Here is a 26,111-nt window from a genome sequence, read left to right as displayed (position 1 = left end):
TTGTAATAAAGATATATTCTTTGGTCTTGTAATAAAGATGTATCCTTTGGTTTCAGTTTGAATAATTGAGAGTATAATGATTACCCCTCAGGGTAATCTGAGGGATAAAAGATTATCCTGAGGGGTAATCTTCTCCCATTATACTCAATTATTTGCCCTGAATGGATTTAGGGTAAAAGCTTATTTTTATTCCTTTGTCTTGTTGCAAGGTTTTCACCTTCCTTTAAGTAGGTATTTGAAACATTTTCCATCTATTCTGATTACATCTTATGTGGATGCAGTTATTCCTGGAAAATATCTCAGGTAATAGATTTCCTGACATGAAATATAATCTTAAGATCCCATTTATTATATTTAGTATTTTATTTTTGATTTGGTTAAATTTCAAAACATTGATTTAAATTCAAAATAAGGACTCAGATTTCCTACAAGAGAAAATCACAATAGTATAGCATCTGTCCAATTTTACGAATATTAGCGGGTCTCGATCATGTAAGTTGTCTGTCCAACATGTCTAGTAAAGGTTCGAGACAACAGGATTACCATAATGTTTTTATACAATGCCTTTATCTAAACTTGGGCTTTTCAATAAATGTGCTGAGGCTGTTCAAGATAAGAATATAGCATGCGTAGTTGGTTTATATTCAAATCTCCAGCTTCATTTTATGCTTATGCTAAAGCTCACAACAATTGTAAAACAGGTATTAATTAATCAATGCAAACTTGATTTTGAATAGGCTAAGAGTAGGAAACTCACTTGTCCAAATGGTAGTTGAGTATTCTTACCTATTGCAAAAGTGTGTTCACAACTTTTGTCTGTCAATAATTCCACCTTTGTTACAGCTTGATGGCTCTTTTGCATCCTCAGCTGAATACAAGCTGACTTATCATCCTACATTCTAGCTCTTGTGTCAGTGATCTTGGTAAATAAACTCCTACCATACCCGATACTCTTCACTCAGTGCCCTCCATGGTCTTTTAGTAGAAGGACATTAGAATTCTGAACATTGATGCTAAGAAAGCTGTAGGTCCTGATGGCATTTCTCCTCTTGTTCACAGAACCTGTGGACCTGAGTTATTTCTGATCTGTGTTACCTTTTTAACACTTTCTTATTCTAGTGGTAGTTTTCTTCTGTATGGAAGCTTGCTGTAGCTGTAGGAGTTTAAAACTCAGTCAAAGTTTTAAGATGTTCAGTCTTATTTCTCATAAAATGTATTTTTTGCTGCTTCTATTCTCACCTATGATGATACTCAAAATTTATTGAGAAGATCATACATCTCTGTTATGGATTAACCTGACTTCTAATTTTTGGCATAAGCACATCACAAATATTACTTTCTTTGCATCAAAAAACTTGATTTTCTTTTTCTCTCTCAAGTTACTTTTCTTCTAAAATCTGCTCTGTGTTCACTCTGTGCAGATCTCATTTGCCCCTACTACATTGTTCCCACATATGGGGTGGTGGTCCCAAAACTTCTCGATCTTCTATACTCATTTGAAAGGAGGGTAGGTAGGTTAATTAAAGACCTGTCTCTCCTTTCTTCGTTTTACAGTCATTCATGCCTTTTTTATGGGCACTGATCTTCTGAATTGTAATTCCTCTGCTCTCTTCCAAACCAGTCCAGATGTGTGTTGCAACTAATCAACATCCATGCACTCTCCAACTCCAAACTCACAGAATAATTTTTCTTTCTTGTTTATCCCTTCTATTTCTGTTATTTGGAACAACATTCCTTCATGTGTATCTCCCAGAAATTCAGGTCTAATGTCTATGTATCTTCTGTCTCCTCAGTCTTCAACTCATGTATAGTAGTAATTACTATAAGTTCTAATATCTTTCATGTTTTGGTTCTTATTAAAAAAAAAAAAAAACATTAATTAATTATATTAGATTAAAAAATATTATGGTAGAAGAGGAGGTTTGTTTGGTTTTTAAGAGCATTAGCAACTAAGGCCATATTTCTCCGGGATATGCGGTGGTCATTCCCTGACCTTTCTGCATCCTCCGTATTTGGAAGAGGAGGAAAGGGAATTTGTTTAAGCATGGAAAATTAAGAGGACAAGATGGTTTTCATGAAGATGGAAACAAGAGGATGTGTTTCATTTTCACAGACCTGCAGCTTTCTTGCTTGGGCATCCTGACCTGTAAAAATATATTTCTCATCCTTTTCCCTAGTTGTTAAGTTGAAAATATATTTCTCATCCTTTTCCCTAGTTGTTAAGTTGTTAGACTTATTAATTTGACATTTTTCAGCATAGTTTTTTTATATTTTTTTTATTTCAAATATCTTCAAAACATTATATTTTACAAAAAAAAAAAAAACATTACACTTCTTTGGTACTTGCTTACAACAAGTATTATAGAAGTATATAAGAGACCCACCAGTTCTTTATGTACAGAAAGTACTAAGGTGAATGGATAGCCTGAATTTCAGTTTTGATTCATGAACTAAAAAGTGCTTTTTTTTTTTTTTTTTTTTTTGACAGCTAGAAACCTGCCACATTTTTTAAATTGGGTGCATATTACCAAGTAACCTTTGTAAATTGTTACTCTTTGATCTATGGTGGTTAAATTTGAATGAGCAGAGAAGGTTACAGATTTCCACTACATATTTGTCTAATGAGCATGTTCTTTAGCCTAGGGTATGGGTTTTTTCCCCCCATATGGATTTGGTCAGTAAAGCCTTCTTATGAGTTGAAATCCTTTTGGACTAATCATGTCAGAGTTTGCTTCGTCACTTTCAGTTGTCTTTACTTTGCTACGTTCCTCCAGTGAGACTTTTAGGTCTGTGGAGTTTACATGACTATTATGGAAGCTTCCTCATAGTTAACTGCTAGTTACATCATATCAGTGCTGAATAGGAACTGGTGTCATGTGCTAGCAGGTGTTGTCCACAAATGAGAAGAATTTGGAATGATGCAATAATGTGTTGATATTACAAGATGATGAAATGATGCTTCCCACTGATGGCAGTTTGATATTACAGGAAGTTGCTAATGAAATAAAACTTTTAGGAGGATGATGCAATTTTTGTTGTTGCTGCTGCTGTTGTATACTGTACATATATATGCTTCTTAAAAAAAAAAACCCTGAATAATTTTATAACATATAGATGAAATCAATAACTTCAAAATACAACTTAATGCATAAATTAAAATATAGTATAATTTCATATAATTACTTGACATTATATTTTTCTGTTATATTATCTGACATGCATTAATTAACTGTTACTATGATTGCAACTATTGGCATAGTTCTCGGTATCTTAGACCTGTTAATATCAAAATGAAATGCCAAATAATTATCATTATTAAAGGATGGTCATTTACCAGAATATGGACATTTTTTGCCATTTCCCTGATGGCTGTGTCTTTGCCATTTGGCATCTACTGAGTGGGAAGCCAGGCATTTTAAGATACTCCCTGTTAAAGTATTTATTAAAATAAAAATTAAGGGGAAGCACTTAAAAAACTAAAAATACATTGGATAAAAAAAAAAGGAAAAAATGAATAACCAGATTGCTTTTCATGTTCTTGCTATTGTTTTTAATATTCTTGCTATTTCTGCTTCTCAGACTATTAAATTACTTAATGGTGAGAAAAGCATTCTTACTTTCTTTCCCTTCCTTTCTCTTCTTCAGTGTATTTTCTTGTTCTTCCCCTTTCTCACTTTCATTTTAGTAGATAGTTTAATGAAGCACATTTGGTTTCTGTATCGAGTTTTGGAATAGTTTTGTCTAGCACTATATAATGTGTGCTTTTCATTTCATCTTTGCTAGGAATCTTTTATTCAAATGCCTGATTTTCCATTGGTGAGATGCCAGTTGAAACTGAAATAGCAATCTGGGAAGTAGGAGAAATTTCTGTATTCTGCTAAATAATCATCATTTAATAACCTGGATTATTAGTTAATGTTTCTTTTGGATATTTAGAGAGTCTTGGGTGTTTAGGAATTTGAACATTGTTGTGGTTATGTGGAGTTCAATGAGACAACAGTACAAATGCACTTTATTCTTTATTGATAATTATTATATGTAATCTTCATGTATGTATTGTCCGTTAATTTTTGAAAAACAGTCTGTAATGTCAATCCAGAAGAATGGAAAATATGTGTATAGTGTGCTCTAAACAATAATACATATGTGAAATGTATGTATTCCTAAGTTCAGTCACAAAAACTTTTTGTTTGACCATGTCTTAGTATGTTATTGTTATTATATAAATATGTTAATTTCATTCTGAAAATTTTCTTTTCAGTCACCAAGAAATACCTATCAGTCTGCTATGGGTAAACAAGCCATGGGTGTTTATATCACTAATTTTCATGTAAGAATGGACACTTTAGCACATGTTCTCTATTATCCACAGAAACCTCTTGTTACAACACGATCTATGGAGTATTTACGTTTTAGAGAACTTCCTGCTGGTATCAACTCTATTGTAGCCATCATGTCATACACAGGTTATAATCAGGAGGACTCTATCATTTTGAATGCATCAGCTATCGATCGAGGATTCTTTAGGTAAGAACTGTAACTGTATCATAATGCAAATATTTATTTATTTTTTTTTTCCTTTATGAGACTACCTATTTTTCATTATATCTGTTTTCTGTAGTTTGCCATTTGGAAAAATGCACTTAATTAATAAGAAATCTTTTTTTTTTCAGATTTTATATATAATCATGCTTTTATTTATAATACTGTTAAAATTTAAACAGAAAACTATGCAATTGCCTCCTTTTTTTCTGTTATTATCACTTTGTTTTCTCTTCATATCTTTGTTAAGCATGTAATAGTATCCTTTTAATTAAACAGATTTATTGCAGTTTGGTATTTGAGGCCCCACCCCAATAAAATTTTATTCCAAATTCAATTTTAGTATATGTCATTATTTATCTGCCTATGCTTTATCTTGCGACTCTTATGATATCATAACTGTCAAGGTTATGCTTCACTTTATCCTTAATCATAGATTTCATATTTCTGCCAAAAATTCACTTATAGGTCTGTAGCTGATATAATTTCTCTTGTTTATGGGAAGATATTTGCGCATTTCAATTTGACTTCTAAGAATAATAATGCATTTTTTTAAAAATTTATAATAATGGTTTAGGGATCTCCTTTGCTGGAAAATAATTAGCTCCTTTTTTTCACTTTTCATAGAACATATGGAATATTTATAAGTGTAACAACTTTAACTTGATATATTTTTGATTAGTCTTCAGCTCTAAGATTATCCCATTTAGTTTTGTTAAAGTTATGCTTTGTACATATTTCCTATTTTTTCAATATTAAATTTAAATGAAATTCAATAGCTAAGTGGTTAGAGGAAATCACTCCCAATACCACAAGTGGAGGAATACCACAAGTGATCTCATTTAATAGATCATGTCAAAATACCCCTGTTATGTGAAATAGGGAATGTTGCTCTAAAGTAATAATATGAGAGCAAGCTAATGAAATTTCTTGTTATACCATCCTGAAAGTTTTTTTTATTATATTTTAAAAGTGATATTTTAGGCAAGTTGAAGTTCTTAAGAAAAAACATCTAAGTAAAATGGTCCTGTAACTTATTGGTCTAAATTTGTCAAGATGATCTTAGTTTTGTATTTTGATTGAATGATGCCAGAGAATTAGTATCTGCCTCTCAAGTCATGATCTCCCTGTGAGCATTTATAAAGGGAGCTGTAAGTTTTAGATCAGTTACAAATGATCATCATTTGTTAATTTGTGTTAACTCAAATGTCTGTTAAGAGTGTCAATCTTAATTTACAAAAAAAAAAAAATTGCCAATTTGTTAGATTTTGCAAACAAAAATTACCTCTCTTTCCTCCATTTCAAGGACTGTTTTGCAGTCGTTATGCAAAAGCTTACCAAGTTTTGTGGTCTGAATATGATTGTTCAGTGGTTCAGAGATGTATTGTCCTAGTCATCACATACGCATTGAGATGATTTGGTCATCTAACCTGCTTTAAATGCCACCCTGGATTAGAATTCTTGTACCTGTGTTGTTCAAACTGGGCAACAAGGAAGCCATTCATGATCTCCAAAGTGGTATTGTATTGAACCCAGACATCACACCTTAGGGACACCCCATTGTTACTCAAAATATCATAATCTAAGCCAGCTATTTACACATTTTAGGTACCTCTAGAGGTGAAATATTATAGTTGAAAATATACATCAGAAGAAGAAGAAGAGGAGGAGATCACAATACCAAATCAACTACAATGCACTTCAAAATCTGTATCATAAATTTTTCCTCCAACACCATCAGCTGCTGCAACATTCTAGAAATAGATTGAACCAAAATATGTTTTTCAGAGCCACAGAAATCTTGGAGAAAGCTATTCTATAATTCAGTTGTAACATAACAAAACAACAGAAACTGACCTAGTGTAGTCCTGCAGCAATGAGAGAACTTCATGTGTTCAGCTAACCAGGTCTATTCAGATGTGCTGACCCCCCCCATGGTTTTGTCATATGAAATTCAGAGTAATTACAAATAATATACTTTTACTTGCCAATTGCATTGTCTGCTTACTCTTTATTTTTATATTAGTTATCTTAATTTGCACTTCATGTTTTTTATTTTAATTTTTTTTTCACAATTTCTGTGGCTTAAAACTAAACCTAATTTCTTTTTTTTTTTTTGTTATCCATTGATTCTTTATCTTTTCAGTCTTATAATTTCATAATTGTAACCCTGTAAGTGATATAGACCCTGCTAGCATTTTGTTGTCTATATTTGAGATGAGGATCCGAAATTGAATGAATAAATAAAAATTGCTAAGAATTATATATCAAACTTTTTTTTTTTTTTTTTTTAGGTCAGTATTTTATCGATCATATAAGGATGCTGAACTAAAAAGAGCAGGTGATCAAGAGGAACAGTTTGAAAAACCTACAAGGGAAACTTGCCAGGGTAAATTTATTTATATTATTTGAAGGAATTAATCCATTCCATAACTTGAGAGATACCTTGCCAGGTATCTCTAAAGTTATGGGATTAATTCATTCCTTGAAATTGTGGCATAAGGTAAAGTGTTATTTTGCAAATTATTTTCCATAGAAAGTAATGTAACAAGACTGGGTTACATTTCAGTTTAGGCTATTGGATTTCTTTTTTCGTGGATGTACTTATTAGTGTTTCTAATTTTTAATTAGAATATAATTATAATTATTTATATTATGATTAAATACAAAATCATTTAACTTGTGCATGTCATTGTTGGTGGTTCAAACTACCCACATAAAGGAAACAAATATGTGTATTTAATATTAAGGAAAAAAATTTGCCCTTGCTATACTCTTCAGTACCTTTTTAAAGAAATTCTGAAGGATGGGTCAAGTAACCTTTCATTTAAGTTCAGTAGCTGTGATGGATCCATTTTCAAAAATGACCATGTGGGTGGATTTTGCTTATATGCCTTTATTTATGTAAAAAATTTTATCAGAGAAGCTTAGTTATGCTTTCCACAGTGCACTGGCAGGGATACCTGCTGCTTCCTATTACAGGATCTAGCTTTCAGATGTTCAGAAGGCATTCCTGCCAAATCTGTATTTATGATAAAGAACTTGACTTTTTTTTTTTTCAATCTTTTCTACTTCCAACATAAAGACAGTGTGCACCATGAAGAAAGGAATGCAAAAATAGATGTAGTATTTCACAGCAATGATAATAATGACAAATGTTTATTTGTATTGTTTATCGTAGAATATAATGTTCCTTCAAGTTATGGTGCTAATTGTGCAGGCACATTCAGAAATATGTTTCCTTATAATGAAATATCAAAAAGTTATGGTTGTGGAAGAACAAAAACAGAGGGGTATTGTTAGTAAAATTGTAGAAAGAGGGAAAAGAAGAGGTAGTGATCAAGTGACTGAAAAATGTTATTATTTCATTTTTACAGATGGCTTTAAACAAAGTGATTCCACTCTGTATACCACTGACCTTTCCTAATTAAAAAAAAGTATTTGACATTGGGTATCTTCTTTTGAACAACCTGAGAACGAGTATGATTCTTGAAAAACTGTCTAACACAATGTTGATAAACCCCCTGCTGTGGTAGGAATAAAAAAAAAAAAAAAAATGCTTGGTTGGTTGGTTATTAGGAGTTTTATGGTGCATCACCATCTAAGGCAGATGCCTCTGTAGCCAGGTGGGAAGGAGCAGCAGTGTATAACACACGCTTCTTGATTAGACCGGGGTTCGAACCCATCACCACCAAATATGGAGGATGCGGAAAGGTCAGGAAATGACCACCGCATATTCTCGGAGCAATATAGCCTTAGTTGCTAATGCTCCTAAAAACCAAATAACAAACAAACCATCTAAGGCTATTATGCACCAAGAAAAAAAAAAATCGAGTAGAGTATTAAAAGAGAAGACTGAGCACTTGATGGTAATATGTTTGTTTGTTATTTGGTTTTTAGGAGCATTAGCAACTAAGGCCATATTGCTCCGGGATATGCGGTGGTCATTCCCTGACCTTTCCGCATCCTCCGTATTTGGTGGTGATGGGCTCGAACCCCGGTCTAATCAAGAAGCGTGTGCTACGCACTGCTGCTCCTTCCCACCTGGCTACGGAGGCGCCTCTTGATGATAATAGGCTGTCCTTGTAATTTCATTAATTTGTGCAGAAAATGAGGCTGCATGCCATTTCTGTGAATATTTGGTGGACAGTAACTATTAATGTATAAATTTTATATTCAGCAACCTATCACAAATGTATTAGTGAGAAAAGGCATATTAGCACTTTTCAGATTTAATAAATTTAAAAGTATAGTAAGCAATCACTGGCAAGTGGTACTGATTGATGTTCAGTTAAATTCATGATCCAAAAGTAGACAAATTAATGAGCCCTTCTGAATCACATACTTCTTGTGAAGGCAATCCTGATCAAGACAAGCAAACTCATAACTCTAGGTATTCTTATCCTTGTGCATGCTGAAAGTATTCATGTTCCTCTCCTCTAGCTTAAAGTAATTTGCTTGTTTATTTTAAATATTATAAATGTTTTAAATATATATCATTGTTTGATAATCTGAACTTAGCCCTTGATTTAACATATTCACATACTAGATTATTATGTTGTGATTTTAAATGTTTCTCACCAACCAATAATAAAATAAAACACGGAAACTAGAATTTTGAAAACTATGTTTACTACTATATATTTAAAATAACTTGACAACTAAAAAGGATAAAATACATAAAATATATATATATATATATATATATATATATATCGAATAAAATACATTAAAATACCGGGTTAAAAGCGATAAAACCGACCGTAGCTTTCGAAGGCTCCTGCCTTCTTCCTCAGCAGTAGCTTCCTTGTACTGTGGTGCATCTTAAGTACCAGCAGGTTTACAGTCTAAATCACGTGTTTATCGCCACGTGTTCTCCTATGTACTGGGACTGGAAGTGGCTCGGGAGCACGTCATACGGAATCATTCATCCCTTCTGAGGATTGTAGCCTCAGAGGGGATGAATCAGCAAACCTTTCTCTATTAATGTTCTCTGTTGAATTAATCCACAAACTCTCGAGCCACTTGCTTCCCAGAACCTATGTGCCCGATCAGTGATGATAGCTTCGTCCGGGGAGATCTGGTGTTGCTTCTCCCAAAAATGTTCGGCCACGGCGGATTTGCCATAATCTGCATTTTTTATTGCCGTTGTGTGCTCCCCCAGACGTTCTTTGAGACAGCACTTTGTTTCCCCTACATAACATTCCCCACAATCCGGACATTTAATACTATAAACGACTCCACTAGCATTCTCTTTTTGAATGGGGTCTTTTACTTGTGACACGATTGTGTGCAACTATGGACGGAGCTATCATCACTGATCGGGCACATAGGACAGCAAGTGGCTCGAGAGTTTGCGGATTAATTCAACAGAGAACATTAATAGAGACAAAGGTTTGCGGATTCATCCCCTCTTTGAGGCTACGATCCTCAGAAGGGATGAACGATTCCGTACAACACGCTCCTAGTACATAGGAGAACACGTGTCAATAAACACGTGATTTAGACCGTAAATCTGCTGGTACTTAAGATGCACCGCAGTACAAGGACGCTACCACTGAGGAAGAAGGCAGGAGCCTTCAAAGCTACAGTTGGTTTTATCGCTTTTAACCCGGTATTTTAATGTATTTTATTCGATGTATATATATTTTATGTATTTTATCCTTTTCAGTTGTCAAGTTATTTTAAATATATAGTAGTAAACATAGTTTTCAAAATTCTAGTTTCCGTGTTTTATTTTATTATTGGTTGGTGAGAAACATTTAAAATCACAATATGAATTTACCCAACCCCAGAGGCCTGTTTGAAGAACTAGATTATTATGTATAGATATGCTGAAGAATGTGATGTATACATTTGTTATACTAACAGTTTTTTTAAATATTCCACTTCCATTTTTGAAGTAGATTATTGAACTAGAAAACATAGGAGGTAGAAAATAAAAGACCTGGGAGTATTTGTGTAGTCAGATATGAAGTTTTCTGAGCAATGCAGGCAGGCTGTCAGGGCAGGTTATGGGGCGTTGTCAATGATATACAGGAATTTTGTTAACAAGGAAAAGGAGGTGATTGTCCCTCTGTATAAGGCAATGGTCAGGCCACGCCTTGAGTATTGCGTGCAGGTCTGGAGGCCTCATTTTAGGAAGGATGTAGATTTTTTGCTTAAGCGTATACAGAGAAGGGCAACAAGATCGGTGAGGGGAATGAAGGGATCCTTTTACCAAGAGAGGCTTAAGTTCTGCAAATTGCAGTGGCTGGAGACTAGGCACCTGTGCAGTGATCTGATTGAGGTGTATAAGGCCTTGAATGGGTTGAGCATGCTGAATTCTGATGGGATTCTTTCACTTGTTCAGATTACGAACCTAAGGGGGCATAAATTGAAATTGAGGAAGGACAGATGTAGAATAGATGTGCGGAAATTTGCCTGTAGCTGGAGCAAGTGGCTCGTTGTGGAATTTGATAGGTTAAATAAATTTAAGGAGGAACTGGACAAATAATTAGAGGGGATTGTTTTGTATTATTATTATTATTATTTTTTGGTTGATGCTGCATAAGCTCATACGCTTGCTTTCTTGCATCACATGCCACTATTATTATTATTACTACTACTACTACTACTACATCAGGAGGATTATTCTTTCTCACACACACACACACACACACACACACACACACACACACACACACACACACACACACACACACACACACACACACACACACACAGGATCTAACTTTGGGAATACTAGAAGGATTCTCATTGGCATAAAAAAAATATATTTGCTCTGACTAAAAGGCTCCAAGGACAGTCCATAGCTCAGAGTGTATATACAGGTTAGTGGTATGATGGGAGCAGTTGACTGGAATGGATTACTGAATGAACACTGTTGTTCTAAACAATTGAAGAGTTATTCAGAAAGTTTCAGTCAGCTTGCAGAATGTGGAACAAATATGAAGACACTAAAAAATGCTTTAAATTCTAATGAATAATATATTCAATCATCTGTTACAGAAACAAACCAAAGAGTTCAATAATTTTCATTTTGATGTGCAGAGCGAGTCAGTATTACACCTATTATTTATGTAATACCCAGACCAGTACATACTATAAGCTTTTTTTCCCCAATAGGGCATTTGGCTCAGTTTACACTGGAACTAAATCAGCAATTTAATTAAAGTATTTGCTCACTGGCTAATGCTGATTATTATTCTAAAGTGGCTTTCTGCATGTGTGTGAGAGAGAGAGAGAGGTCTATAACCTCTCTCTCTCTCTCTCTCCCTAGCCTTGGTCTTTTAGAATCAAATCCACAACCTGCTAATGATAGTTTGACGCTGAGCCATACTGCAACTTGGTGTTGTGACTGTGTGGCCTCCCAGTGACTCTTTAAGAAGTCCTGGGTGGCTATAAAATGTTTTCCTATTCAGGAGACCCTATTGTCAAAACAATTAAGGATAGCACTGTGCAAATCGATGGGTATGTCATTTAGGGTATCGGGAAGTAATTTGTAGAAGAAAAAAAATTAGTTCAAATTTCTGCCACTAGGGGAGAAATTTGGCACTGTAAACATGAGATGGAATACTTAACTTACGGTTAGATTTTAATATCAGAACTTAAAAATCTACAAATATTGTTCTAGGTGCTTTACTTCACTTGAAATGACATTCTGAAAATGGAGGATTGTGTGCGACACAGTTTCACGTAGTGTCTCATTGGGGATGTTGGCTACATACTGTTTAATGCTTGCTCTCAAATCGACAAGCATCTGTATGCCACCACTGTAAACTCTGTCTGTCTTTCAAGTATCCCGATAACCAGAAATCACAGGGATTGAGATCTGTGATCGGGCTGGCCAGAACTGCCGAAAGTCTCTAGAAATGATGCGATCATTTCTGAATGTCGAACGGAGCAGTTCCTTCACTTGTCGACCAACGTTGGGGGGGGGGGGACCATCTTGCATGAACACTGCTGTCTCCAAGCATTGCCTTTCTTGCAGAGTGGGAATAATGATCGCTTAGAAGAGAACAGGTACTGTGCACTAGTTACCATACACCTTATGGGGCCATGAGGTGTAGACTTTTCAAAGAAAAATGGCTCGATTATAAACTCTGCTGTGAATCATGTATAATAAAATCTGCTTTGAATGTGCTATAATAAAATCAATAATAAACTCTGCTTTGAGACATCCTGTATAATAAAAATTATGGGATTATATTTTACTTTAGGATTTGAAGATCAAAATAGAATTACAAGACATATTTGAAAAACAGAATAGAAATGGTGGTGGCATATTTTTTTCCTTTTGTGAGCTGTTAAACCATAATTGAGTTTTATAAAGTGGATTATATTATTTCTGGTTTATTACATGACCGAATTGCATGCCTGATTCATGTTGCCTCTTTACAAATTTTCTTAAGGCATTTTCTGCTCATTTTTTGAGTGTATTTTAGATCATGGTCAGGAGACTTGCTTTTTGATTCTTTCCATTTTCTAACTGTCAACTTGCTATAAGGAAAATTATCACTAGAAGAGCAAAGCTATGGCCAGTCAATTTTAAATATTTTTTTATTATTTTTTTCCCCAAAAATCTTATTACCACATTGTTGGGTGGCAGAGTCCCCTCAATTTTGTCAGTAAAAAAGTTCTTGAATGTACTGTGTGAAAGGCACTGTGGGACAGATACACAAAATTGATTAAAAATGACAATTGAATTCACATTATTTGCTTGAAGTAAACTTGGAGAAGACCTGCTATTTGCTCAACTTTGTCTTGATATTGAATACTTCAGATTGGATTCAAACATTCAACAAGAATGCAGTATTATTTATAGTATATTGGTGTACTTTTTTGTAGGAAATATGTTTAAGTTTTTTGTCCATTTTCTGATAGTAAACCATTTTAAAATTGCATAAAGTGTACAATTTCTAATAAATTTTGAAACTTGAGCAATCTTTCATTTGTGGCAAAAGTTTTATTGAAAATTGCTGTTGGGGGTTTTTATCATCAGATCCAAATATTGGAGTGATCCATGATGGAAAGTAGCATTATTCCCAAATATAACATTTGAAAATATGTTTTGATTTTGAGAAAGTATGAAACATAAAACATCATCTTTAGGCATAAAAAAGAAGGGGGGAGATGTCATATTAGGGCCACCCTGGATTTATCATATCTGCCCATGCATATTACGTGGTTGATTTTCCTTTTTTTCCAGATCAAATCCCCAGTTACCAGGAGGGGGAACCTTGCTATCCACGCCTGAGACTGACTAACTGAGAGCAAGTGAAAAAACCCCATAAGTTCCTTGCATCATTGATGAGATTCAAATTCAGGCCTTTTCCACTAAGTGTGGGGGAGGATGGTGATTATAACCACTGTGGTATCTGCACAGACCAGCTTTTGGGCATAGATGATTGCAACAGCAGAAACACTTGGAATAAATTTTTGAAACTGAACTTAAAATTTTTAATTACTTTGTATATATTGGATGATATATTTCTGTGATATATAGTGGGTATTTATTTATTATTAAAATATTTTCCATCTTTCTGGTTTACCTAAAATATGCAGTGTTTGAAACATTTTAAGGAAACAAAAAGTAAATAAATATTGTTACCCGTATGAAATAAAGTGAATTTTGTGAACTGTTACAGGGATGAGAAATGCTATATATGACAAATTGGATGATGATGGTATTATTGCTCCAGGAACTAGAGTGTCTGGTGATGATGTTGTTATTGGAAAAACAATTACTCTTCCAGAAAATGATGATGAGGTCAGTACCTTAGTAAGAATTAACTAACTGTAGACTTGCCATTTTTCTTATGACCACTTGACATGTAGCCATGCTTTTTTATTATTATTATTTTTTTGTTTTTAGTATTATTAGAAGCTTAATATTGGTAATCTTTAAAAACTTGTCAGTCACTTCTTCATTATTTAACTCTGCTGGTAATGTTATTATTATGTTATATATGATTTTTGATGAGTGAACACTGATTTGAATTTGGTAATAGAAAGTAGGAATTAGTTTAAAGTTATATCTAAGAAAGTTTGACTTTCTTTTATATCCTGGTTCTTCAAAATCCCTGTGGAAGGTAATATTAGCATTGGCATATGATGCAAGAAAGCAAGCTTATACAGCATCAGCCAAAAAAAAAAAAAAAAAAAAAAAACCCCTTCCCATTTCACCTATCCATTTGTTCCAAATGTTTGTCCAGTTCTGCCTTGAGTTTATTTAAGTTATCAACTTCCACAACGACAACTGGAAGTTTGTTCCAGCAATCAACTACCCACTGGCTAAAGGAAAATTTTCGCAGATCTATTTGATAACTGTCTTTTCTCAATTTCAGTTTATGCCCCCTCGGGTTTGTAATTTGAGCAAGAGGAAGAATCCCATCAGCATTCAGCCTGCTCAATCCATTCAAGGCCTTATACACCTCAATCAGATTTACGATTTGAAGATCAAAATAGAATTACAAGACATATTTGAAAAACAGAATAGAAATGGTGGTGGCATATTTTTTTCCTTTGTGAGCTGTTAAACCACAATTGAGTTTTATAAAGTGAATTATATTATTTCTGGTTTATTACATGACCGAATTGCATGCCTGATTCATGTTGCCTCTTTACAAATTTTCTTAAGGCATTTTCTGCTCATTTTTTTGAGTGTATTTTAGATCATGGTCAGGAGACTTGCTTTTTGATTCTTTCCATTTTCTAACTTGCTATAAGGAAAATTATCAGTTTAAAAGTCAATTTTAAATATTTTTTTATTATTTTTTTTTCTTTTAAAAATCTTATTAGCACATTATGTTGGGTTGCAGAGTCCCCTCAATTTTGTCAGTATTTAAAAAGTTCTTGAATGTACTGTGTGAAAGGCACTATGTGGGACAGATACACAAAATTGATTAAAAATGACACTTGAATCCACATTATTTGTGGATTCAAGTGTCATTTTTAATCTTAATTTCTGATCAAATTGCAGCATCTCCAGGTGCTGCAATTTGCAGAACTTAAGCCTTTGTAAGAGTACCCCTTTGTTCCCCTTGCCAATCTTGTTGCCCTTCTCTGTACTCATTCTAGCCACTCTACATCCTTCCTAAAATGAGGAAGATACACAGTAGACCAATACACAGTACTCAAGGTTTGGCCTGACCATTACCTTATACAAGGAGATAATCACCTTTTTATCACTGCTTGCAAAATTCCTGTATATCATTGACAAGACCCCATGACCTACTCTGGCAGCCTGTCTGCACTGCTCAGAAAAATTCATATCTGATTGCACAATTACCCCCAGATCTCTTTCATTCTCCACTGCCCTGAGTGTAACACCACCCAGTTGGTACATTTCTCTGTGGTTACTGCTACCATATGCTGTATTTTGCATTTGTCAATGTTAAACTTCAGTTGCCACTTCTCAGCCCCATCAACCCAACTTTTCCAGATCCTGTTGCAGCAGCATACTGTTATTAACAATCATCCCAACCTTTATATCATCTGAAAACTTTGACATTAAGCTTGATATACCTTCATCAATATCATTGATAAATATATAAAACAACAATTGGCCCCACACCAAACCCTGGGGGGCAACACTAATAACATTAGTTCACAAAGAGCAGTATCCATTGATTACCACTTGCTCTCTTCTCCCAGATTCAACCATCCTTATATCCATTGTAGCAACTTGCCTTAATGACATACTACTCCAATTTGTACAGCAGTCTTCCATATACAACAGTATCAAAAACTTTCGTGAAATCCAAGTATATGACATCAAAATAATTTTTTTGCATCCAGTTATTTTGTGACCACGTCATAGTAGCCAATCAGATTGGTCAGACAAGACTTCCCCTTAACAAAGGGGAAGTCTTGTCTGACCTGTCTCTGAATTATTACTGCTGTCTTGTCTAGATGATCCTTCAGTGCTTCTTTAATCAGTGACTCCATTATTTTTTCTGCTGCACAAGTCAAACTAACAGGTTTGTAATTACTCATGTCACTCTTTGATCCCCTTTGTGAATTGGAGATGCATTTGCACATCTCCAGTACATGGGGTCTTCCTCCAAGTCCAAGGATGCTCTCATAATTATGGCTAAGAGTTTGCTTACTTCCTTTGCCACCTCCTTTAATACTGGATAGATCTCATCCACCCCAGGTACCTATCTTTTATTTAACTTCTACAATTTCTTCTCCACTTTGCTCTCAGTTATTACAAAATCATTTAATTCCCTGTTAGAGTTTGATAAGCATCTGGCCCTCTCCTCCTTGAATCACTCCTCATGTGTGAATGTAGATGCAAAATTCTCATTTAGTGTGGCAGCTATCTGAGAATGATCATCTACAGTAAAACCATTGATATCAAGTGGACCAATCTGATTCATCCCCTTCCTTTTAAAGTTTATATAAGTAAAGAAGTCTTTGCTGTTTTTCTTTGCATCCATTGCCAAAGATTTCTCATCTGCCTTTGCTTGCCTAACCTCCTTTGTGACTTGATTACAGGCTAGCTTATACAAAGGTACTAGGAAAGTTTTGCAATATGACGCAACAATGAATCACAGGAAGCTGCTTGTTGCTGCATGTTGAGACATGTTCATACGTGCATAGTAGCCACCGCGCCAAGTCGATGGGCTCAGTTATTCATTAGTAGTGAGAGTGTAAAGTGCTTGCGATGGCATCGTGGTCACGAAATGAGATAAGGACAGTTTTGCGGTATAATTTTGTGCGTGGTTTAACCATAGACCAGTGCTTAGAAGAAATGACTCTTGCACTAGATGATGATTGTCCACATCGTACAACGATATTCAGGTGGTATAGAGAATTCCAAAGGGGAAATTTCACTCTGGAGGATTCTGAGAGGCCGGGAAGGCCACGAACGTCAGTTACGGAGGAAAACGTTACTGCTGTGAGGAAAATGCTTGACGAAAACAGGCGAGTGACCTACCAACAGATAGAGGATACTTTGGGCCTAAATGCACCAGCAATTCGTTCGATTCTGCAAGATCATTTGCACGTGAAGAAACTTTGTTCTCTCTGGGTGCCGCATCAACTGACTGAAGAGCAGATGACACGACGTGTGACTTTGTGCCGGGAGATGTTAAAAAAGTTTGATAAGGGACAATCTCGGTATGTGAACAACATCGTGACAGGTGACGAGACTTGGCTGTACTATTACGATCTGCCGACCAAGGCTCAAAACAAAGTTTGGGTCTTTGATGATGACGACACACCCGTAATTGTCAGAAAATCCCGATCTGTAAAGAAGAAAATGATAGCTGTATTTTTCAAATCGAGTGGAATTGTGGAACGTGTCGTTTTGGACACGCAGAAGACAGTCACAGCTAAGTGGTATACTGAACAATGCCTGCCTAAAGTCATTGGATCTATGAAGAACCTGCGGCCAAAGTCAAGAATGGACACCTGGTACCTCCATCACGAAAATGCTCCAGCTCACCGCGCCAAAGCCTGCACCGAATATTTGACCACGACAGGACTGAAACTTCTCGAGCACCCTCCCTACAGTCCAGACCTTGCTCCCTGCGACTTTGCACTGTTCCCGCATGTGAAAATGAAGCTAAAAGGGAGGCGGTTTTCCAGTGATGAGGACCTTCTACGGGCTTGGGACAACGAGTGTGCTTTACTCCCTAGTGAAACTTGGCAGAACTGGTTTAAAGATTGGTTTCGGAGGATGGAGAGGTGTATTGAATGTAGAGGAAATTACTTTGAAAAAATTAAATAAACAAAGCTGTATTGCAAAACTTTCCTAGTACCCTTTGTATATACCATAGGCTTCTGTGTCATCTGATATTTTATATGTATCCCACATTTTTCTTCTGTGCCACAAGTCTCATTAGTTCATCTGATCTCCATTTGAGCCTAAACCTAAACAGTATTTCTTAGTTGGAAAAAAGCCTAGTAGCTTCCAAGATTACTTCCTTGAATGTTTCCCATTTAGAATTTGCTGTTGGTTTTATTCAGTTGGTCCCACTGAATAGAACTTAAAAAATCTCTGAGACTACTGTAGTCACCTTTATGAAAGCAAAAACTCTTCCCTTTACCCCTGATGGTAGTTACATCTTTAAGTAAATCCCAACTCTTCCATTCCATCTGGTGTGTCAGCCTCATGTTGTTGAAGTTGCACAGTCAGTTCCTCCAATTCCTCCCTTGAAAGTGGCTCACCATGACTCTCCAGCAACTGGTCAACATCATCTGGATCAACGTTGTCATTGCCAACATCCTTAGCCGTGAGAGAGACATCTTTAGCCACTTCCGAAACTGGCTCAATCCTTACAAAATCAGTCACTGCTTCTGGCCACAATTTACCCCAGATGCCATTCATGCAGGACTGTGACACTTCCTCCCAGGCAGAATCAATGTTTGTGATGGCATTCAGGAAGTTATACGATTTCCAGTAGTCCCTCACAGTTATGTCGGACTGCACAGCGTCAACAATCCCTTTTGAAAGTCGTATGCAAATAATATGCCTTAAAGGTCACAATTACATCCTTGTCCATCAGTTGCAAAAGTGAAGTTGTATTGGGAGGCAAACACACAACCTCAACTTCCAAAATGGTCGTTGTGGATTTCGTGGAGGTTGGCTGGGTGTCCTGGGGCATTGTCCAGCACCAACATGACTTTGGGAGGCAAGCCATTTGCTGCACAAAACTGAGCAATCTCTGGACAAAAGTAAGAGGTGTGCCATTCGCTAAAAATTGTCTGAGTCACCCACGCCTTTTTGTTAGAGCGCCAGAACACAGGAAGTCGTGTCTTCACCATGCCCTCATTACACGAGGTGTCTCTGAATGGTACACCAACATCGGTTTGAGTTTAAATGTTTCCAATGCAATGCCACCCAGAAGCAATGTTAACTGATCTTTTGCAACCTTGAAACCAGGGGAAGACCTCTCCTCACAGGTGATGTACGTCCTACTTGGCAATTTTTTCCAGTAAAGCCCTGTTTCGTTCACATTAAAAACTAAATCAGGGTAGTAGTTGCCTTTGTCTGTTAAGCGTTTAAATTTAGAAGGCTACTCTTCCGCCACTGCAACATCAGCACTAGCAGCCTCACCAGACGCTTTCACATTGTAAATTTTAGAACAGTTTTTAAACCGATGAAACCACCCTTTGCTGGCTGTAAATGTTTCAGTGCTACCAGACTACTCACATATTTCGTCAAATAATGACTTCGCCTTGTCCAGAATTACTGTCTGTGTAACAGGAATATTATTTTGGTTCATATCGTCAACCTGCAACACTAACAATTGCTCCATTTTTTTTTTTTTTCCCCGTTGTCTCACTACGTGAATAAGTCGTTCTGGAGAATGACACACTTGTTATCCCTGTGTGTGCGCTTTATTTTATCAACATTGTTCATAATCATTGATACAGTAGAAGGCACTAAATCAACGCCTTACACACATCTGACCGACGCTCACTAGACTCCATGCTATGAATCACATCCATTTTCTCCTTAATTGTTAGGTTTTACATTCTTTTTTGCCCCCCCCCCCCCGGCACAGAAACTGCCGTATGCTTATAGCTCATGGTTACACAAAAATTATTATTATTAATGAAAAATAACACTGTGTCACCCATTAACAATTGAGAGAAAATTCACAACGAAACTAACATGGTGCACTAAATGTAAACAGCTCCTGGTGTTGCTATCATTCCACCCACAATGCACCATGAAAAACAAAAGAAACACGTAGTGCATGTTTGGACTCACAGGCGTTGCTGCGATGTGTTACTCAGTTGAGATTTTTTTTTTTTTTTGTTATTTTCAATTTTTTTAGGTAATATTTTGAAACAGTCATTAATGTGAAAAGTTGTAAAATGGGACCTACCTGTATACATGCACCTTCTTACTCTTAGTTACTCTAACACAGCCCATGTATTTACTTGTTTCATGACTCCCAGCAGTTCCTGAAATCCCCAAGCAACTTGCTTTCTGGGCTGCTGTTCATTCCAATAGAAGCAGTGCAAGAATCATTTCCACCTCTGTCTGTGGCTACTCTTTATCTATTAGTCTGTGAATTCCCCCCCCCCCCAGCTTGCAGTTTTCCGATCCACTTAACATTGCCTCTATAGCATCAGCAAATATTCTTGCACCCTTTCTATTTAAGTGTATTCCATCCATGTAGAAGCAATCTCTCCTGTTAACAAGCATGGACCACGCTGAAAAAAAATTCTATCCCACAAGCCTTGCACCATCTCTCCAAGGTCGAATTGATCAACAAGGCTCTCTCATCATGTACTCCCTCCTATTGTGTCTGAGCAGGATTGCAGACAATTTCAAATTTAACCCTAACTTGCGACTTTTTTTCAACATTGACCTATACTTGTTAAGTAAATCCACAGATCTCCTACACTTAATGTCATTAGTGCCAACGTGTACAATGATATCACCCTTTGTGCCCTTCAAGGATGATATCTGCTCTGCAACCTCATCAGTTTTTGCCCCTGGCTGACATACCCTGGTTCTATTCCACCTATCCTTTTTGCACAATATATTTCCCGTTTCCGTGACAGTTGAGTCACCGACAATAACTAGCTCCTGTGGGACCAGCGCATTTTTCCCTGAAGATTGCTGCTGTGTTGACAAGAGTGAGCTCTTGCATTGAGTTGGACAACTGAGAGCTTGATGATAGTATCTCATTATCTGTGTGCATATGTTTCTTGTTTTGAAAAGATAAAATAGTTTAAACAGTGATTTAGATGATGATGGTTCAATTGTTCCAGGAACTAGGGGTGGCTGATGGTATTGGAAAAACTGTCACTTTTTCAGAAAATAACGATGAAGCCATTATCTGCCCTTCTCTACTTGGAAGGGGCACTTTGTGCAGAAGTTCTGAAGGATGGTATATTTATATGAACTGCCCATGATGTGGCTTTTTTTTTTTTTTTTTGCCAATTGCATGTGGTTTTGGCCACAAAGGATCATGTGTCCACTTATTTGACATTTTGCCCAATTTTTATTTCATTTTTCCATATTAGTTGTAATGTAGAGATCATTTCAGTGATTTTTTGAAATGAGTATTTATTTTCTCTATTTTTTTTTTGTACAATTAAGGAAATGGATATCACCATGGCATATATCCATGTCACCATTGAGTTATGGGATTTCATTTGAGTAGTTTTATTGAATATCTGTTGATCATGTATTAGAGCCTGAATAGATTAGAATAGATCATGTATTAGATTGAATATCTGTTGATCATGTATTAGTAATTTGTTTTCAGGTAATCTATCCATGTAGAAAACTTTGATTAAAGAAGTTTGAATGTTTCTTTTTTAAAATTTTTTGAATGAGTTTACTGAATATTGGACTTCATGAGTGCATCATGGTTGCCAGGTGAGTTAAGCCCCACACACACACACACACACACACACAAAAGCATGACTTGGATTTATGCAAATATAGTATAAGAAAAATATTTTATTAAATATGGTTGTACCTTGTTGTGAAAAGTTGGCATGAATGATATGATATATGCATCAAAGTGTTAATTTTTATTCCCAGCCAATATACATGTGAGTTCATAAATGTATATGTGATTGTTTTTCTTATTTTCAGTTGGAAGGAACAACAAAAAGATTTACAAAGAGAGATGCTAGCACATTCCTTAGAAATAGTGAAACTGGAATTGTAGATCAGGTGATGGTTACATTAAATGCAGAGGGTTATAAATTTTGCAAGATAAGAGTTCGTTCAGTTCGTATTCCCCAGATTGGGGATAAATTTGCTAGTCGCCACGGCCAAAAGGGCACATGTGGAATTACATATCGTCAAGAGGTAGGTTGACTGATTCTTAATTTTAAGTTTCTTTAAGAATGTTATACAAGAGCAATTAAATTTAAAAGTTTATACTATAGTATTATAAGATTGTAGATATATATATATATAGTACTGACTTATACTATTTTTGGTCTTTGATCTAATTTAAACAAAGTTGTCAGATATAAGATTGCAGAGGTATTTCAATGCACTAGTTGAAATAAAATCATAAATAGTACACTTTACTTGCATTTTTAGTTTTGCTCATGGAGAGACTTTCTACTCTTATTGAAGACAGAGCACTGCATACTTGGAGCTTGGGCTTACTGAGTAGCATACCAACTGGGTACGCTACTCAGGTTAGTGGCAAATGAAAAACCTGGTGGTAATTTTGCAGTCAGGTATGAATTTCTCTGAGCAGTGCAGACAAGCTGCCAGGACAGCTCATGGGATTCTGTCAGTGACATACAGGAATTTTGCTAGCAGAGATAAGCGGTGCTTATCCCATTGTATAAGGCAATGGTCATGCCACACCTTGAGTACTGCATACAGGACCAGCGGTCTCATTTAGGAAGGATGTAGAACTGCTGGAATGAGTACAGAGAAAGGCAATGGAATTGGTGAGGGAAACAAAGGGGTGCCTTACCAAGAAAGCTTTAGTTCTGCCAATTGCAGCTTATGGTGACTAGGCACCTGTGAGGTGATTTGATTGAGGCATTTAAGGCTTTGAATGGACATGGATTGAGCAAGCTCAATGCTTATAGGATTCTTCCTCTTGCTTAGACTGTGCAGATGAGAGGGCATAAATTCAAATTGAGAAAAGATGGTTGCAGAATTGATTTACGGAAACCCTTTTTGTTCCAGTGAGTGGCTGATTGTTGGAACAAACTTCCATCTGTCATTGTGCAAGTTGATAGCTTAAGTAAATTCAAGGAAGAACTAGACAAACGATTGGAGGGAATGTGAAATGTGATTTTTATAAGCTTGCTGTTTTACATCGTTTGTCATGACAAATGCTAATGCTAGCAGAGATACCCACAAGCTGATGACAAGCCAGCAAGCTTTGAACAGGTGGGGTGAAAAAAAAAATTGAGTCTACAATGCAGAGCCATTGTTATAAACCAAACTTTTACTCAACCTTTTTTGAAGAGAGCAATGTTGCAACAGTGTTTCTGGGAGCAGTCACAGTCAGTTGATGTCTAATAGACACACCAAACAGAAGCTAATTTTTGAAAGCATATTGTACTGGTAAACAATCCCATCATTGTATTTTGATATAAAATGCATATGTTGTCAATGAAATTTAACTTAGTCCAAAGTTTGGATTTTAAAAGAACCTTCTGCTTTTTCTGAAAATCTTCCCTTCTTTTATGATAACCTGATATAACCACCATTTTTAAAGTCAAAAGGTGGCAGCTGCAGAATCATTATTGAAAATGATATAGGTACAGATGTGTAACAAAATGTGAAGAATAAAATCTCTATCTGGCAGCCACATTATAACTTCTGAAAAAGTTGTGGCCCTTGCATTTAAAATGAATTCATGATGAAATGTTTTCTTGAATTTGCATTTCTACAGAATCTTCCTTGGATATGTATTTAACAGAATTTCAGGGATAACTTTATGTTAGAAGTTGCATTATAAACATATAAAACAGCATAAAATTGAAATAAACTGGAATAAATGAGCTCGACTAATTTTTTTTTTTTTTTTTTTGATAAAATAACTACAGTTGTCGAACTTCACTTAGACAAAATACATTATTTTGTTTAAGATTTTAATTGATATACTGCAGTTATTAATATGATATTTTAAGTTTTGCAAACTAGATAAGTGTTATTAACCAGGAAAGAAAAACAAATGAGTAAATTTTCATAAATGCTATAGTTTTTGTAATTAGGGTCTGTTAAACTCTGGTGTCTGATTTGTGTAACAATCCCTTGGGGGCTTCTTAAGGATTAATAAATAAATTCCTCATACACAGAGAGAGAGAGAGAGAGTTAGAGTTAGATTTGGGAATCCCCAGCCACAACTGTGCATGGAGTCAGCCACTGTCATGTATCATGCTATCTGTATAAAAGGGCAGAGCATTCAGTAGATTGGTGTTCTGTGCAAAGTCATCCATACCTGTGGACGTCCCCAGCACCTTGTGCTGGAGGATCTCCACAGTTGTACTGCTGAAGGTGGTGAACATATCTTTGAAAAGGCTACCTTCATTCATTGTTCCCATATAGCTGTGTCTTGTGTATCAAGAGAGAATGTGAAAGAACTGCCAGCCATAGTTTTTGCACATCAGTCACATGTTGTTGATCAAAGGTAAGAGAGGCTCAGATGTTTGGCAGTGGAGCAATTGACCATGCAATACAATACAGAGGTGACATGACTCATTTCACTGTAGAACTCGTTGGACACCAGCACAATTGGGGTGTTGCAGCTAATGGTGTAAGTATTCTTCTATCAGTCGCTAGCAAATGCACTTACAAGTGGTTCCATTTTTGGGACAGTGTAATGGTGTGAGGCTTGTTTGGATGGGAAATCTTGAACTGTCTAATACCATTGATCACCTCACTCATACAGGTCCTTTTTTTATGACTCTGTGCACTTATTTATGGTGACCATTTTCTTGCATCACCAAGGCATGGTTCGATGAGCATTTCATTTCGATGGGCAAGTTCTCTGCCCTGCTGTGGTAGTACAACAGGACAGAGAACATGCAAGAACTGGAAATATCGAAGCAGTTTGGTCACTGTGCTGCCAAATTTGTCCAGTCTCAGCCCAGTTAAATGTGGGATGTTATGGAATAGGCTGTTTGGCACTTGGATCCACTACCATCAAATACCTGGCAACTCTGGTGTGCAGTGTGGTTGGCATTGGTTCCAGTACCCCCCCCCCCCGTACCTTGTCGCGTCTATGCTGTGACATGTTCATACTGCTGTGTGCTGAAAGTGTCACAACAAAGTACTAAGTAGGTGTTTGTAATGTCACACTATTTCTGCAGATGTGTGCATGCATGCATTAAATGTAATGTTATAGCATTTTCAGAATAATTGCTTTATTAAATTGTACTCACAGGTACTTTGCAGCAATGGAACATAACTAAAATAGGAAGTGTATTTCAGCTTAATGATGTGTTATATGTAAAACTAAAGGCTGTCATTGATTGTTAACTAATTGCAGGTATGCTTTTATTTATTTTTTTAAATATGGTTTGATTTGATTAAGAATACCTCAACTACTTTTCTAAAATTTCATGATAAATCAAGTATTTATATACAGAAAATATTAAGGCTGGAAAAGCAGTTAAATCACATGCTTAAAAAACACTAAATTGGATTCTTTTTCGGTAAATAACATATAAATAATTAATGTACAAAGAAAAGAACTTTAATCAAATAACAATCAGTAAAGAACAAAGCATAAAAATAAATGTTATTCCTGGAGAAGTGGATGTTTCTGATATTCATAGTATGGTCTTATGACAAAGATTAATTAATTTGATCTTAATTTGGTATTTAATTCCTTTCAGGATATGCCTTTTACTGCAGAAGGTATTACTCCGGATATTATTATCAATCCCCATGCTATTCCTTCACGTATGACAATTGGTCACTTGATTGAATGCTTACAAGGAAAAGTGTCTGCCAACAAAGGAGAAATTGGTGATGCCACACCATTTAATGACACTGTAAATGTACAAAAGATTTCCAATTTATTGCAAGAGTATGGATATCATCTTAGAGGCAATGAAGTAAGAATTTTGACTTAATCTCTTTTCAGCCATTTCATTAT

The 26,111-nt window shown here is 35.8% G+C and overlaps 1 protein-coding gene across 1 annotated transcript in view; it reads left to right on the top strand.

Moving 5' to 3' along the window:
- The window catches only part of Polr2B (RNA polymerase II subunit RpII140), a 125,654-nt gene that overhangs the window by 76,355 nt on the left and 23,188 nt on the right, over window positions 1–26,111 (top strand). The window contains exons 15-19 of the mRNA XM_090371167.1: window positions 4,262–4,527; window positions 6,837–6,931; window positions 14,193–14,314; window positions 22,121–22,339; window positions 25,849–26,070. Of these exons, the coding sequence (XP_090227293.1) occupies window positions 4,262–4,527; window positions 6,837–6,931; window positions 14,193–14,314; window positions 22,121–22,339; window positions 25,849–26,070 (924 nt within the window). The remainder of the gene's footprint in view (window positions 1–4,261; window positions 4,528–6,836; window positions 6,932–14,192; window positions 14,315–22,120; window positions 22,340–25,848; window positions 26,071–26,111) is intronic.

Source organism: Mastigoproctus giganteus, chromosome 4 (genome assembly GCF_048544385.1).
Source record: "Mastigoproctus giganteus isolate SK-2022 chromosome 4, ASM4854438v1, whole genome shotgun sequence".
Classification (NCBI taxonomy): domain Eukaryota; kingdom Metazoa; phylum Arthropoda; class Arachnida; order Uropygi; family Thelyphonidae; genus Mastigoproctus; species Mastigoproctus giganteus.
This window is presented reverse-complemented; position numbering and strand designations above follow the sequence as displayed.